This window comes from Columba livia, chromosome 2 (assembly GCF_036013475.1).
Source record: "Columba livia isolate bColLiv1 breed racing homer chromosome 2, bColLiv1.pat.W.v2, whole genome shotgun sequence".
Classification (NCBI taxonomy): Eukaryota; Metazoa; Chordata; class Aves; order Columbiformes; family Columbidae; genus Columba; species Columba livia.
The window spans coordinates 18,935,670-18,953,771 of NC_088603.1; the positions used below are offsets into that span (position 1 = coordinate 18,935,670).

An 18,102-nucleotide genomic window follows, 5' to 3' on the forward strand; every position below is an offset into this window, starting at 1 on the left:
AACACCTCTGCCCGGATCCCAACAGCCCATGAAAGCCTAATAAGGGTCCTCCAGCGAAGTATCTGGTCTGCACGTGAAAACCAGAAAGAGAAGAAGTTGGACTGTATTTGGATTTAATTTTTCTGGTTAACAGTGCAAATATCACCAGCTTACAAGGCATTTGCACTCACATTCATCACAGCAAAATAAACACCATAAACAAATGCATAATTATACATTGACCCCATACAGCCCCTCAGAAGGGATTTCAAGCAGATGGGAGAAGAGGCGGCCGGGGTGGGAGGGAGGGTGCAGCAGCCACCAAAACACTTGCACAACACACTCGTTTCCAGTTTCAAAAGTCACTTCCACCCAGTGCATCCCAGCATATTTAATAGAGGCCCTACATAAGCTGGTAAGAAAACAAAAAAAAGAGAAAGAGAATAATAGAAGATATCAGAAATAGAATTTAAAAGAAAAGCTGAAACTCCAAAGCGTTGAGAGGAGAAAAGCAAAAACACATTTAAGGCAAAGAGTTGCACACAGCCTCATTTACATCTGCATACTTCCCAAAGCCACAAATACAATCGAGAACTAAGGCTAGGCTAAGCTAGAAATTCCTATTCAAAATTAAACAGCAGTCTTAAGAGCACAAAAGTATACAGTAGTTTGGGGTTGTTTTTTTTTTTTTTTCCAGACAGGCAAACTGTGGTGTGGGATTTGGTGGGGGAGAAGGTAAAAGGGAAAGGGTCTAATTGTCCCAATTATGGCACTCTATCAAAAGGCAAAAACAGTTATTGGTAACATCCAAGATGGCCAAACAAGCCCAGAGTCCCACTGTATCAGGTACTACACAGAATCAGATTTCACTTCCACTCAAATAAATTGAAAGAAAATATTAAAAACATATCACTACAGTGGTGCCTATCAACACAAAGCTGCCTCTTGAAAGGTAAAATCTGACTGCAGTCATTCCAAAAACAAAGGAAAATACCACTAGTAAGGTAAGTGGTTATTTTATTTCAGAAAATAAAAGTGTTCTCCTTTCCAAAAGAGGAAGCAGAAACTAAAGTCCTTTTTTAACCCCCACAGAAGTGCTCCAGATGTCAGACTGAATCCCTGTCAGAAACTGGTCTGACCTCAACAATTTGGACCGTGTCCACAGAGCTATACTAAGAGTATGTCACTTGTACTGATGGTTAAATTGAACAAGAAGATCAATAGTACCTGAGAAGGTGATAAAGGGAGAATGATCCACTGAATGGTGAGCTGATTAGCCTTTGTTGCAAGAGTGAAGAACATAACCCATTTGCTTTCATTATGCCTCCAAGATCTAAAACACCTCACTACAGAGGATGCTCGAAAAAGCGGGTCATAGAACAAGGCACAACAGGGGCTCTGAGGGCCAGTGCAACAGGTCTGCGGCTCCGCTCATCTTTGTGGAGATCTCAGATTTGCTGCCTCTCTTCTTCAGGATCAAACAAGGATTAAAATTATATTAGTGAAAGGGTTTGCATGCTCCAGACTGAAACACCAGTTGCTAATGTAAAGCTATTGCTATGAAATCATAAAGCTAAGGAACACCTGAATGGGTAACTATAAACATACACTTGCAACACAAAGGGGACTTAAGGCAAGAAATAATAGGGAAAACAAAAACTGTTCTTTGTAACAGTGTTTATATCTTTGTAGAAAACAAATTGAGTGGAATAAGACCAGAAAGTCAAATGTTTGCTGGTTGCAATCAACAAGTGACAGGTTATCTCACTGTAAATAAGAGTTATTGTTAACAATGTTAACAGCATTATTATTGTCATGTAACTCTTACTTAGAAAGTAAGTATTCAGATGCTATACAGGATTTATCCTTTTCAAGCTCTCTTCTTTCACTACGTTGAAGCTTGTAGCTTTGGCTTAAGGGGAGCCTTCTGCAGCCATAGGATCCTGCTGACATAGACACCAACTCTGCTCTCCTTCACACATCTGCCAGACATGGCAGTCACTTCGTGTCTAACATACATACACATTTCAACACAGAATTAACTCAAGGGCTATAGAAAAATTCAGTGAGCAGTGAAGACTTCAAGATTAATGCATCTCTTATCTGTTCCAGGTGTTCTGACATATTCACCATTGAGCAGTATAACAAGGATATACAAACAGGGAAAAACTTTTAAATTTGGTGCAGAACAAGACAATGATAAAGATGCAAAACATCACACAGAATCACACAGAATAGCTGGGGTTGGAAGGGACCTCTGGAGACCATCCAGTCCAACCCACCTGCTAAGGCAGGTTCACCAGAGCAGATCACACAGCAATGTGTCCAGGCGGGTTTTGAATGTCTCCAGAGATGAGACTCCACAGCCTCCCTGGGCAGCCTGTTCCAGTGCTCTAGCACCCCCAAAGCAAAGAAGTTTCTCCTCATATTCAGATGAAACCTTATAATCATGTAATCACTGAATAAAATATTTTTAGATTACACCTGTAACAAAAATGACTGTTATAATGTATCGTTTTTGATAAGCAATGTTAGAAAGCAGCTAAAATAATCCACTGATGCATAATTAAAAGCAACTCTCAATCACCCATGGAAATGAAACATAACTGAAATATGCATTGAACCTGTAAAAATAGTTCTTCTTTAAGTGGCTTACTGAGTAATACTTTATAAAAATTGCTTTTTATAATTACACAGAAAACTCCAACTTCAAAATTAAACTTAACTCCATTACCAAAGAGGGGCAGGGGGGGAATCAGTCTGAGTTTTTCACAAAAATATTCCAGAGGATTCATATCAGGATGATTTGACCATTTTATTTAGACACTTATTTTAAACAAGCACCCTATTAGGTATCCATATAAAAATTCTGCAAAATTGAACTACCAAGAAATCCCTCCTTCGGCTACTGTAATGCAGTATTCACTTTGAAGTGCTCTGGAACAACATGAATTTAGGAGTTAGGAGGAGGGCAAATATTTGCTCTCACATGCTTAAAACCACTTTGTGCCACATCTTGTACACATTGGAATGTAAAGATATTTTACCAGGTCTTGTAAAACTTCACGAGTCCAGGAGTTCTGCTTTATTTAACTTCCTTTCTTGGCAGAGAGACAAGCTGTTTTGCCTGAGCTAAAAACCATAATGACTCTCCAACTGCGTAAGATAGATATGATTGGTGACAGAACTGGAGAAATGGTATCAAAAGTTTCTAAATCCTTAGGGAGGAAAAAGGACATGGTTTTGGTGGGACTTTGAATGGCAGACGGGTTTCTAGAAATTCTCAAAATGTTCTCACTAAGCTGTATTTCATTACCATACAACTGGATTTTCTCACAACGCCTTTTGCTCATTTTTTCTGCATAAGAAAGGATTAAAACTAATGGTCATTTTTCATCAAGTTTTACCAGTCTTCCAAATTATACAATTTCTTAGAGCAGCTCCCTGAAATACATATTTTTATATTTCCAAATTAATACTTATTTTTAAAAATATGTTTATTCCGGAGAATGTACCACTGGTGTTGGTTTCACTCCATCTCAGGATGAAAACAGGTATCAAAATGTCAATTTCAAACAAGCGAGTAACAATTTACTGAGCAGCCCTAGCAACTGTCCTCTTAAGTCTAGGACAGTATCTTATTCACTGTAGATTAATTTACTATGTTTAGAAAACACACATTTTATAATGCAGCGTAGGTTGTTCAAATAAATCCCCCTACCGTATCTATATTACAGATCTTCCCCCTTTCCAAAGCTTTAACCATTAGACACTTGGACAGTATGTGTGTATATGTTTAATATATATATCAAATATTTCAACCCTACAAGCAGGAAGTCAGTATCATAATTCAAAAATCTTAGTTTTATCTCTACTAAATCAGCTTTTGAAGTTCTGAAAGTAAATAAGTACGTATATTTGCAGCTATTAACTAAAAAATCAGAATCTGAATATACTTACTCCATTTCTTCTACTGTAATAGGAGGAAAAAAATGTTGAACTTGTTATGGAAAAAATATCAGAAGTAAATGATTTCTCACAAAACTTACATACATATCTTCACACCCTTATGAGAAGTTTAAAAAAAATAACTGGTGAGCAAAAGCAGTTGGCAATGGAAGAGAGTCTTGACATAAATATGACTAAAACAGAGTGGAAATATAAAGCTCAAAAGGGGCACCATGTTCTCCAGATATAAATCAGACAGGAGAAATTAATCATGCAAACGATGAAAGAGCTGACCACAGAATCACACCGCGGTGGGGGCTGGAAGGCACCTCTGGAGACCACCCGGTCCCAACCCCTGCTCAGAGTGGGCTCAGCTCAAACAGGTTGCCCAGGGCCATGTACATTCAGGTTCTGAATACTCCCAACAATGGAGATTCCACCATATCTCTGGGCAACTTGTTCTACTGTCTGACTACACTTACAGTGTTTCAAGAAATAAAAAGTTTTCTGTTTGTGCCCATCACCTCTTGTCCTGTCACTGACTACCACTGAGAAGAGTCTGTCTGTTTCCTTTACACCTTCCTGTCAGGTATTTACACACACAGATAAAACGCCCTGGACCTCCTCTTGTCCAGGCCGAACAGTCCCAGCTCATTCAGCCCCTCAAAGAGGTGCTCCAAACCCTTACACATTCTGGTGGCCCTTTGCTGGACTCACCCCAGTACACCCATGTCTCTTCTGGGGATCTCAGATCTGGACACAGCCCTCCAGATGCTGCCTCACCAGGCTGGGTAAAGAGGAAAGACCATCTCCCTCCACCAGCTGGCAATGCTCTGCTGAAGGCAGCCCAGCAGGCCATGGGCCACCTTTGCCACAGGAGCGCATTGCTGGCTCATGGTCACCTTGATGCCCACCAGCAGCTCCTGAGCCTTTGCTGCCAAGCTGCTTTCCAGCCATCCAGCCCCACAGCCTGTACTGGTGCATGGGGTGAGGTGCAAGACAGGGACCAGCATCTCCCCAGACTCTGGAACATGACTGAACAGTTCCAGCAGGATGCCTACATGTAAATTACCAAGTCGTTTGCAATTCCCTATATATGTATAGATAGATGTGCGTATTTATAAAATGTTCATTCATATGCACACACATTTATATACAGCTAATCTATGTATGTATCTATAAAAAAATACACAAAAAAATATTTGAGGGTTGCAAACAGTTTGATTTATCAGCTACAGAGAAAACGCCATTTGTTTGTCAGGTCAGGCCAGCCTAGTTAGCTTTATTTTCAAATGTAAGACCGTAACTGTTAGATGAATGTTACAGGACTCACTTCACCTAAATTAAAATCCATAGCTATACCAGTCCATGAATTTTTTTCCCCAGACAACCATATGTGAAAGATGAAAAAATTAACAGAATTATTAAATGGAATGGGTGGTATAGAAAAGTAATCACTATATTCTGACAGAAAGAGTGGAGCTCAATAAGCAAATCCTACTATTTTGAGCAAGTAAATGGAAAGTGATTGCCCTGTGAACAATAACTGTGGTAAATCTAGGGACTAAATTTAGCTGCAGAGGAATTCTGATCCTGCTGCAAGAAGAAAACAGTTCACTATTACAAATATAAAATTGTCCTATTTATCTCTACGTAATACCGACTTTTCCTCACCATCAGTACAGGAGGAATCAAAGATGGTAAATATTTATCTTAAGAAGTTTACACGCATAAACTGTTGGGGGAGAAGTGTTTATTCTTTTACTACCTATTCGCTGACAGAAAGAATAAAACCCTTAAAGGAGATGAATGGGAAAGAAAAGCAGCAATGCTCAGTAACAGCTTACAAGCTAGCCAAAACATAAAAAAGAGAAGCAGTATTCAAAAAGATAAAGATTAAAAATCAAATGTTCTGCATTCCCATGTTAGTACTGGTGCTCAATATATTCATTATATAAAATAGCACAGGGTGACAAAGCAATGAAGAAACACAAAGGAAAGTAAAGGTTAGTGAAGACTGAGAAATCTCTGGGAGACCAGCCCCTGTGCGGTGAATGGATGACCTGACAGCCATCGGTTTACAGTACTGGCAAATACAAACTAGAACAACAAGTCTCATGAATTACCACGATCTAAACAAAAGCATATGTCAACCAAGCACAGCTCTTCTTCATTTGCAAAAAAAAAAAAACAAACACAACACATTCACCTCCTACCAGAAGTCATCAACAAAAATGATGGTATTTTAATGTCTAGTGCTGTAAAATTGGGCTCCAAAAACAACACTAAATTAGTTTGTTTCCGTTAAGGCTATTATGTCTCAGTACATTGCTTTGAATATGAAGATTCAGCAGCTACTCTCTCTAGTTTTTCATCTTGGGATCTTTAATAGGGTTTCCATCTAATTTTAATTTGTTATAGAAAAAGAGGAGCGAACTTTCTTCTCAAGGCTAAATTAAACTTGTCTCTTGTGTAGGTATCATGAAGTATAAAAACACAGGAGAACCAGCTGCTACATTTAATAAAAGCTTTTTTAAAATAAGGCTGTCAATGAGTTCCTTCCATTGGTTTACTGCTCAAGTTCATGTTTTTTCAACAAAAATAATTAACTGTAGAATATGTGCATGAGCAGAATTTTTCTGTTTCTGTTTCAAAAACCAAAAAACACCTCTGCAGTACATTGCCTGAGTAAGCAAACAGTAAGTATGCAAGTCAGGAACAAAGTCTGCACAGTTCATAGGAAGCTGGTGTCCTTTGCAATGACAGCAAGTGCAGCAACAGCGTGTTTAGCTAAGGGGAGGCTGGGTGGCTCGATTTTTGACCAGAACGCTATCACAAATCAACATCACTCAGAAAAACGCACAGCTGGTCAGACACAGGCTTCAAAAATATATCAGGCTGCTTAACTCTTCCTGGAAGTATCTAAAACGTGGGGTGGATGCATTCTGTAACGCACCCCAAAATGCCCCTTCTAAAGATGATCCAGGCTGGAGCACATCAGGGCTCCCCGCCAGCTCCTGTGCTGGGGATGCCGTTCTGCAGATCGTGGAGGGGGTAACGTGCACTCCTGGAAATCACACCCAATTTGAGTCAGAGTGTCTATCAGCTTGGAGATAACCATTCTTCCTCTGCATCCCAGCTGTAAGATGGGGGTAAGAGTCTTTGTATTATCTCACAAGATACGGGAGTATTTGTGTAATTTCCAAGATAAGCATATCAAATCTCACACAGGATGGACTAGATGCTTTGATATCAAAATGCTGTGTATTTATCTAATTGTGCTTAATGCTACTAGACACATTTTTCAGATATCATATAGTCCTCTGAAGGCAGTGATAACAAAGGAGAGCCCTAAACAAAGCTGTGCTCTGTTTATGCCTATGTTTGATACAGCTACCGCCCCTTCACATCTGGGGACGGTACCTCAGAGCCAGCCTGCCAAAGGATAAGGGTCCAGCCTGGCTACCGCCCACAGGCTCCTTACTGCAAGGTCTTCTGTGGCTCCCAGTAGACCCTGATCTTCCTTCTCTTGCCCCAGTCACAGTTTCTCAGTCTCTCTACCAGTAAGAGCTCTCCCCTGTGCCTGTCCCTCTCTGCGACTTCCCCTTTGCTCCTACCAGGTATATTTTGTCCATGTCCACCCAGCTAACTAAACTTCTGGGCGTCACCTCTTTTCCTTCCCCAAACACAATGAGGAAAACCACTAGTTCAGCTAATTGGCATTGCCTAACAGGATGCTCTATCCGAAAGAGAAGGATTTGAAAACTGTAGCAATAAATCTAGAAGAACTGGTAATTGATGCAATGCTATCATCGCCTGTCAACTGCAAGAGAAACCAGATACCTCCCTGCTCCCAACCATACACTGCTTTTCACTTTTTAACTCTGGGGGCAGGAAAAGAGCAGCAAATAGAACTGACCCGGATTAATTTAAAGCTCAAGTTAACACTGCTAACTAGGATGAAAGGAATTGTTGCAAAGCTTTTCTTATTTTGAAGAAAATATTGATAATCAAGACTAGCTCCTGCAAAATGCAGTCATTTAATTTTTTTTTTTTTTTTTTTCTAAAAAGGCAAAGATGCTGTAGCGAAGAAACCTGGCTTTTCCTTAAACCCAAAGTTGTTTTTTTATTGCACCTTATTTATCACTGAAAGCTCTGACAAACTTCCACCTTATTTTATATAATCATGTCTGAGGGAGAGCCAGATTAGATCAGGTATACAGTTGTAAAGGAACTTCTCCCATGAACACAGATGAAGCAAAGTTATTTTTAAAACAGCGTCAAAACTGTTCCCTGTGTCTACTGCTTGCTCTTCAAATACATTGAGTTGTATGAGCAGCCATCAGTGTGAGAGAACAGATATGCTGTTCTGCTCTCGCATCCACAATGTGCTGGCTACATTTTCCTTATTTGTGTACTGAACTGAGCTGCTCCCCTTTCTGTCTCAGATTGCCCTTGTAGTCCAGAACTTAATATAGCTTTAGCATTTGTACTCCACCACTGAAGATCTTGTTTTCTTCTAAGAGGAAATACATCCTGACATAAGCTCTCTACCTCGGTTTGGGTACTTCTCTTCCCCTGTTTTGGATGTAGCTCCAAGGATGATGATTATTTCCAGATTAGAAATTAACTATATTCCATAAACCCTGTTCATTCAGATTGAATCAACAAACAGCTTTCTTTTCAATTTTTTTTCTCATTCGCTGCACTTTTCGTAGTGGGTGGGACAGAAAATACATTCAAGTAATAATCAAAACTGACGGTACCGGATATGACCAACTGGGTTATGACTTTGGATGCTAGTCTCTTGTCAGAGTCCCCTCCCACAGATTATGCGCATTAATAGCCTTTTCCCAGTTTGATAAGGGCACTGGAAAGCATCTGTTTGAAAAACCTGGAAAGCCCTGGGCTTTTTCCTCTCTCTCAACTCAGTCTCCATCACAATCCCATTTTTAATCAGCCTTCACCTCCCCCTTTTTCAGTTGGTTCTCTGTAACACTATGTACAGTATAAAAAAATATGATGGTCCCAAATGTTTTGCTAAACAACAGAAAAAAAAGATTTTGGCTGTACTGCTCAGTTGTTTTCTTTTCTCAATTGGTTTTGTCTTTGTGCAGAATAAATACACACACAGTATGCCTAGGCATCTTTCCACAAACACAGATATACACACACTACATATAGACAGCAATGCAGCTTTTTTGTTTACTCTGCTTCTCTCATTCCCTCTAGATATTTTTGCACGCTGTCATTTGTGGAATACTGTTGAAACCCAAAGGGATGTCAGCTGAGCCTGCCTCGCACAGCAAGCTGTTGGCAGCCTCATTAAGGATGGGGAACCGCATGGAGCCCGCTGTCGTTTTTCACAGGCTGATGCTGCTGGCTGGGAGCATTCGGTCGAGCTCTATGGGCTACAACAGCTGATTTCTTGAGACGCTCCTCAGCCTTGATTTTATTGTTGGTGTCTCAACAAGGGCTCTAAAGTTGTTAGCAAAAGTGCCAGCAGCTGCCGCCAACACGTATGGGGAAGGAATCTAACATATCATAAGAAAAATCTTCAAAGGTTTCAAACAGGGTAAAAAAGTGTGTTTTCTTATGCACATCACCAGCCTTACCTGTAGAATGAAATTACTTTGGATTTGTTATCAGGTAACTATATTTTTTTTGGTGTTTGTTAATTTCAGAATTATCTGCAAAATTTTGTTCTCTACCCAACTCATTTTCATTATTTCTAACCCTGAAAATATTACCTGCCTCACCTGTTTCAGCTCCGCAGAATCAAAATCTCTTGCCTATGTATTTTCTCAGGGAAACTGTTCCCTACTTGAATGTCAAGATAGAGGGTGGGAAGGAGAATGTACCTCTCTGTGCTTCACCATGAGTTGTCCCTTCTTCCCCCAGGTCAAGACAAGAACACCTGGACATCAGCCTCTTTTTGGCTGACAAAGTTAAAAAACAAGAAAGGGGAAAAAAAATATAAATAAATCAGAACTGAAATGGACTTTAGCCACTGCTGCAGTTTGGCTTTCCTGTGGGAAGTCTCACCCAGCTTCATGCCTACACTAGACAGTTTCCCATCATCCTGAGGCTGAAGAAGGGCACTCTTCTCCCAGTTCATATAGGCTGCTACGAAATCACAGATACATGGGTCCTGTGCACGAAAGAGAACCATCAGCAGAAAAAGCATGACTATACATTAAGAATTTGGGTAGTCAGTTTCAAAATTGGGAATCCAAAGTTCCTAGCTCTTGCTTTTGTTTTATATTCAATAATGCAAGATATTTAAGAGCCACCAATCCACCTTCTGAGCAACACCTAAATCTAAGGATAGAGAACAGGAAGAATAGTATGTCTAAGCATTTTGTGTATTAAAGTAGTAATATTCTTTAATGCCCCAAACACATACTGTTTTTCTTTCAAGCAAGGACTGACACTACAACTACCCCATCACATCATCAGGTTACTTTTGATGACCTTCCAAAGCCAAATCCCAATGTCACAGCTGCATCATCTCCTAGTGATTCTGTGCCAGAGCATGTGAAAGCTGTACAGTACTTCCAGCAACAATCTCTGTTTTCTGGAAGAAGTTGAGTCCCATCCATTCCTTCCTTTCTTCTGTCTAGCACATACAGACCACTGGTTTACCATATGTTTATATTCACTGTAATGCACCTCCATCTCCCTCCTTTCAATTGATTTTTACTTAGAAGATAAACACTTCAGGACAGCACAGAAAATAGGAAAAATGGCCTATGATGTGTCTAGTAGATTTTAACCACTATAAAACTAACTAAAACATAAGACAAAGAAGCATTTTAGTCACCCATAACTTGGTTGTTTTTTTTTTTTCCTCTCCTCTTGTCCATTCCCTAAGTCACTCCCTTCCCCTTCTCTGCCACTTGCTATATTTTCAAAATTTCAGGGAAGAGCGGAGTTGCATCTCTGAAATACTGAGTTTTATGCCTTAGATTTAATGGCACTGATAGCCTCGCCATGTAGCATGAACTATACAATAAACAGACTTTCAGAGCCAGACTAGATTCACAATGACAAAGGCTTGCCACAGTGTGCAGAAAGGCTGTGCTGCACTAAATACTCGTGTCACTTAAAACTAAAGAGGGGAAGGAGGGCCTAATTTAAACAGAACTAGAAATCCAGAGATCTCAATTTTCTTCCCCACTGTCCTGGAGGCAGACTTTGTAATCTGGGGCAGCGCATTCCAGTGTCAGCAGGTATTTCTGAATCTGCCTCCAAGAAGATAAAGGAAAGGATGGGGAATATAATTTCATTGACATTTATAAGGCAAACAGTGTGGAAATCTTTTTTTCACAAGTATGTAATTTACCCTTTTCCACAGAGTAGAGCGCAATGAAATAAAATGTGAAAAGCAGCATATGATATCTGCTTGTAAAGACAGAACAGACGTCTCCATCAGACTGAACTCTCTTGAAGTGGTGCCCATAGGGTAAAAGGAGAGAAAGTGTCTCTATGGATTGTTCCCAGCAACTCCTCATCCCCAAGGTCACTGTTATTAAACCACGAGTCTCATCCTCTTCAGGCACAATAAGGAAAGGCACTCCCTGCTTGCAACTTTCATTTTGGAGGAGGTTTGGAAGACCTGTATATCTCCTTTTCTTAGCCATGACAGCCCTGTTGATTTAACACTCTATTAAGTGCCATGGAGAAAGAACAACAAATGGCAGGTTTTTGCTCTACATACAAGTTGAAAAGCCATTCATGAAGTGGCATTCCTCACCCATGATAACACCTCAAAGTGCGAACATGAGCCACTTTCACATAGACAGCATCACCCATTAAAGGACTTCCACCCTAGAATGTATATTTTTATTCCTTTTTTCATCACAGGAACTCAGTTATGGACTGCAGCATCGCAGTAGGCTAATGGAAACAAAAACATGCAGCTGTCCAGTATGAAGAATAAAACATCCTTTGTAACACCAGTAAATATAGTGCTTCCTACTGTCAGAAAGAGCACAAAGCAGCTCTGATTTTGTAGTGATATATCAGGTTGGACTCAACAGCAGAAGAAGTGCTGTACAAAAAAGATTATTGTAAACCATGTAGAACAGCCTTTGTTAGCTCTAAAGAACAATGAAAATGCTATGCAGAATAAACAGGGAGAGGGGAGAAAAAAAAAAGTAAAAACAGTGTGAGTGAGTCTGGTAAATAAAAGCACTGCAAAGAAACTTTGCTGAGCGCAGCCAGCTTTACAACAACACACCCCAGAATTCCAACATGAAGAACTGATCCGTAACACACACTTTGAGTAACAAAATAAAAGTTGTTCTCTGCTTCAGCGGATAGGAAACACCCACCACCCTCTCAGCAGGAGAGCGAAGAATGCCAAGAACCCAGTTGTGGCTCAAAACTGGTGGAGATGGTCTCTGCATCAGCAGCCCATGACAGCCACTTCAGTTTCTCATGCACAGTAAGAGACCAAATCATAGAGGTAAGATTTTCCAGCTTGCCCACTAAGATACTAAAGGCTGTGGAATTAAAATGTTTGTTTGCAAGTCACAGAGAACGTACTGTAACCCCTAAGGATCTCTTTCATGTAGAATTTCATTCTGCACTGTTTTCTAAACAACACTCCACTTGCCTCATATGCAACCGTAACTAAAATAAATAAATAAATGGTAGGTTTTACTGAATGCCATATTCATTAAGAAAACCCTTTTTCATAATCAGAGTGAATTCTACAGAGAAATAAAAGCTACTTTTTTACTCCCATGAAAATGAATTGTGAAGAGTAAGAAAAAAGATATCCTGTCATTCCCCTCACCCTTCTCCAACAAATTCTTCCAGAGAGAGCAGTTTTTTGCATCATTCTCTCCAGGACACACTCTTAAGGACTCCGATTTGGAGAAGTGTAATTGTGGAATTATACCCAGTTTGGTCTGACTCAGATTCTGCTTTCCTACATATTAAGAATACAGGGCATGACTCAGAGCACAATACAGACAATGGGCTTTGAACCAGACCAGAGGTGTGTTAAAGCCCATCACCAATCTTTCTTCATTTTCTCCATTTTACTTTTGCCTTGGTTTTTCTTAGTCTTCTCACAGGGTTTTTTTTCCCCCCCCATTTTCTTCTTGGTCGCATCAAGAGATGCCACTTAGAACACCCCTCTGATGACATTTTTGCTCATAAGTTATTAGGCAAAGGAAGGGCACTCACCAAAATATACAGTCACATTCAGCATAACTAGCATATATTAAAAAACAAGGTTTACCAGACCTCATAGGAAACTATATTTTCTTCCAGGAAGAAACATGAGATATTTTAAAAGTGTTGCCTTGAATTAAGAAGTCAAAAACCACTTGACAATTTTAAAAAAATCCATTTGCAGAAATGCTTCAGTTGAAATTAGTCTTTGTGTCAAAGACTACTTGATTTCTTATTTTAAGAAAAGAAAAAATCAAGTGAAAAATAGCAAAAAGTACATTTACAAAAAAAAAAAATAATCTGAGTTTTTCTTTCTCAAAAATATTAGATGAATTCGTCAAAACCAACTCCTTTCCGAACTTCAGATTTGACTTCAATAAATTGGCATTTTATAACAAATCAAGCAAACATCTCCTGACTTCTGGTTGATAACCATCAACTTTCCCTACATTTTAATTGTTCCTTCTGAAAACATAGAAGTGTATGAGATGCCTCCTCTCACAGAAGACAAATTGGAGCCTTTGAAAACAAGATCATATGTCATAACGAAAAGAAAAATCATTGAATGTATTTTGTTTTAAAGTTTCATTGAACACACACGACTGGCCAGGCTGAATAATCCACAACACGCTGACAGATGGAGCCAGACACAGACCTTCAGAAGAAAGGGGAAGCAGGAAGGAGCTGAACAGAAACATTTAGTCAGCTCTGTCAAAATGTTGGCATTTCTATTAAGAATTACAGTATTCCATTCTGCCTCTTATTCTGTACCATTCTACCAAAAGCCCATGTTTTTCTGAATAATTTTTATTAGCATTTCAGCTACTTTTACTGTATTTTGCAAGGTTGTCCAAAAGTAACACCGACAATTAAAAGACGATTTTGAGTGTAAAATAGTTGTTTGACTTGCAAGCAGAACTTCGTAAATGATGTCACTGGTAGTATTCCTTTTCCCTATAGCTGTTATTTCTGCACAATAACTTCGCTTCTGTTTTATTTAACACCAATATTCCCAAAATGCAGGCACTCCTGAAACTCATGCATGCTGTAACACTTTGCACAGAAAGATTTTTTTCTGCCTACAAACCACATTTAAAGTCTATAAAAGAGATAGCATTTATACTACAGAAAATTATTAATAGTGGCAAGACTTGTTATTGAAGTGTAGCTCAGTCTCTCAGAGACAGACATACCTCGGAATTGTTGAGATGACATCTGTGTGTCCCGGAGAACCAGCCCTCGCTTGAACACTGGTCAATGTCCACCTTCTGCAGATTGATGTCGACTTTGACAACACCCCTGAAACGAGAGAAAAACAGCCTTGAGCACAGCAACTACAGAAATAGCTTAACAACTTCTTTATGATGCTGTAGCCTGCAAAGCAGAACTACATCTTTCTTCTCAATAGGGAATTTGATGAAATGTCTGAAAATAGAGTAGTTTTGTGCTCCCATAGCCATGATTGCAGACACACATTCTTACGTTAGACCTTATTGAGATGTATTATGACAAAAGCTTGGTAAATCTAATGCACTACATGTAAGGCAGCAAGTATAAGCTATACACTCAAACACTTTATGTCCTTCACATTTTGCAATGAAACAAAAAGCCAAAATAAACACAATGACCTGCACTACATTTTCCAAGGCCACCAACCTCCCCGGCTGACCCCGAATACAGAACCAGGCACCACACCGCAACCCCATGCCCAGTGACAATGACATCCTCCCATTTGCTCCAGGGAGCACCGTTTGCCATCGGAAGGGCAGTGCAAGCCAGGAATAGGCCACTGATGCCTCTGAAACAAACAAAAAAACCATTTCCTACACACACAGATCCTCAAGGACTGTCTGAACTGTATTAGTTCTATGCCAAGAACACTCAAGTTTTCATCATCAACAGTCTCCCTTAGAATTTTTTTTTTTTTTAATGAAAAGCTGACAATCCAATTTCAAAGCCAACACTATTATATTAACAACTCAGAAATCACCAGAATAAAAAAAGCTGTAACTGTAGTTGCATATATCAAAAAAAGCCTTCAAAAATTTCCTTATTCTCTTCAAAATAACCTATGAAATTACTTCGGATGTAGAACATGTATGGCGTCACCTTGTGAAAGCACGTATCCGTAACTGCTTCGCTGCTGTCTGGACTTTGCAAAAATGTCAGTATGCAACTGCTGGTAGTTAGATCATTACACAGACTCACTTGCAACGGATGAATGCTTTGCATGGATTTCTTAAATCTAGAGTATCGTTCCTTCTACGTTGACCCTTTCAGACACTTTAGACAAGAATTTTGGTTTCCACAGTCTGAAGCTCCCCAACTACAAACACCATCATCCCTCCTTTCAGACTGTAGACTACCAAGGGCATGGCCCAACCTCTATCTCAAGAACCCCTCACTCACCCCAAAGCATGTTGCCTCTTAAAGCTCAGTATAGATAAGAATGCTAATAATAACAAAAAAGCTACACAGCCATGTATTCAAGAGGCCACTTACGAACAAATCAAAACAGGAGTAAGAGAGTGACCTTCATCGAAAACAGGACAATACTGTTCCCTCATGCCTGGTCCCAGTACAACCAAGTGCAAAATGTCCGCAACAGCTATATTTGAACATACATCTTCAGACATGCTATACAGTCATTGGAGAAACACAGGCACATCATTTAAGTGATCTGAAGAATACATTAGGAAATTATGTAGGATAGCCAGTAGGAATTTATACAGTATAGCTGCACTTCATCCCCCTCTGTCTCCTGCCTAGAATCTAAATAATCTGATGCTGGGCACACTTAGAAATTACCTCAAATATTTAAGTGCTGGTTCTAGACAGTTCAATTTAAAATAGCACACACCATGTTTCTAGAATATTCAGAAATATTTTCAGTTTACAGCTTTGTGTCTTTCCACTCTTGTTCTGAGCAACAGCTGCTCAAGGGACTGCTAAAACTACACTTCCACCCCAATGAACTGGTTTTTCCATGTTGCAAGTGACCAATGACCTCAAGGGAAAAACTGCCACACTGTACAGGCTAACTCTTTATAAGATGTTGATGTCAGTGGATTACAAGCTTATCTTAACCTGATAACAAGGTATCTGTCTCAGATGCCCACAGGACCAGAGGTAACTAATTCCTCATCTGGTCACATGCAGATCCCAACAGGTAAGTTTCTAATATTTTCTGGACCTTTCTGAGCATAAATATTAGCATGTGGGCTGAAGATAGGACCTGTTACACAGGTGAATAGTCTCACAGTGGCTGCACACAGGCACAAGCAGGCAGTGAGACCAGGACCAACGCTACTCCTTGCTCTCCTAGTTCATATTATACACCAGGCACCTTGGCAAGGGTCTCTCAAACATTAGCATCATTCTGACTACTAAAGAAATCTGTTTATACAGCAGGAGAAGGAGTGATGATTCATCCTTATTAGGACTGCAACAGAATCACCTGGGAGACTCCCAAGCACCTTAGGGAAATAGGTCTTTATTTCCTTAACATGGAAAGCTTTCCTCTTGTATACATTTTGTTTTTAACTGGTAGGAGAGGAAACTCCTCTTTCCCTCTACAAACACTTCTGTGAAAAGAGGGGTACAGATTGCAAATTAAGGGTAAACTAACCACCGCTAGGAGAGGAAAAACATCTTAAGAGTTTGCTGTGTGGTACCATGAGCAAGCCCTGTAGAAGCAACAGTGTGAGCACAAAGGGACATCAAAATTTTCAAAATAAAGCTTACCTAGAGGTTACTTAAGACAACACATCCAAGCCATAGGAATTAGGGACAGTAAGTGTACTGAACAAGAATTCATGTATGGCCTTGTACCAGTCATGGTGCAAATTGGAGAATTAGTCACAGGTTGTTGCAGGCCAAGAGCAGAAGGCAGGACAGCATCCTAATGCTCAGAGCCACTTACTGGAAAGAAAGGAAGTGTACTTCTGGATTTTTCACATCAGAATTGATTAAATAACTTGTATCATTTGAAAACTCTTTGATAAAATTTTTGTTCAAAATAGATGAGAAAATCAGATTCATAAATCAGCTGTCATGGGAAGAAGTCTCTTGTGATCATTCAGTCCAACTACCTGCTGAAAGCAGGCTCAGTTCAGTTGGGTTTTTTAATACCTCCAATCACAAAGACTTCACCACCTCCTGGAGCCTGTTCTTCTCCAGGCTGAACAGTCCTGGCTCATTCAGCCCTTCTTGTCTGTCAGATGCTCAAATATTTAATCATTTCTGTAGCCCTTCACTAGGCTCACTCCAGTACACCTAGGCCTCTTGTACTGGGAAGCCCAGAAGTGGACACAGCACCCCTGACGTGACCTCAGCAGGCTGGGTAAAGGGGAAGGATCACCTTCCTCAACCTGTTGATAACATTCTTCCTCTCATGGCCCAGGAGGCTGTCTTCTTTGCCACAAGCACACATTGGTGGTCCATGTCAAATTGGTGTCCACCACGACCACGCAGGCATTTTCTGCAAAATTGCTTTCCAGTCATTAGGCCTCCAGCATGTACTGGTGCATGGGGTTATTCCTCCACAGGGGCACACTTGGCATTTCTCTCTGCTGAACTTCCTAAGTTTGTTTGCTCATTTCTCCAGCCTGTTTTAGTCTCCTTGAATGGCAACACAACCATCTGGTCTGTCAGCCACTCCTCCCAATTTTTAGCATCTGCAAACTTGCTAAGAGCACATCCTAGCCTATTGCCCAGACCACCAAATGAAAATGTTAAACAGAACTGGCTCCAGGATCAACCCCAGGATTTATCAATACTGTGTATAAATGACTGGAGGCCAGTCAGAAGGCTATCAGATTGGTTAAACACTATTTTTCCCTTCAGCAACCCATGCTGACTATTCCAAATCACATTCTTCTCCTTCATGTGTTTCAGAAGGGGTTTTCAGAAAGATTTGCTCCATTGCCTTCCCAAGGACAGAGGTGAGGCTGATCAGCTAATAGTTCTTGGAAGGTATCACATACCTTG

General features: G+C 40.1%; 1 protein-coding gene across 2 annotated transcripts in view; it reads right to left on the minus strand.

Moving 5' to 3' along the window:
- GPR158 (G protein-coupled receptor 158) overlaps positions 1-18,102 on the minus strand; it is a 199,224-nt gene that overhangs the window by 167,759 nt on the left and 13,363 nt on the right. For both annotated transcript variants that reach the window (XM_065050719.1, XM_065050718.1), the window contains exon 2: positions 14,307-14,412. In XM_065050719.1, the coding sequence (XP_064906791.1) occupies positions 14,307-14,412 (106 nt within the window). The remainder of the gene's footprint in view (positions 1-14,306; positions 14,413-18,102) is intronic.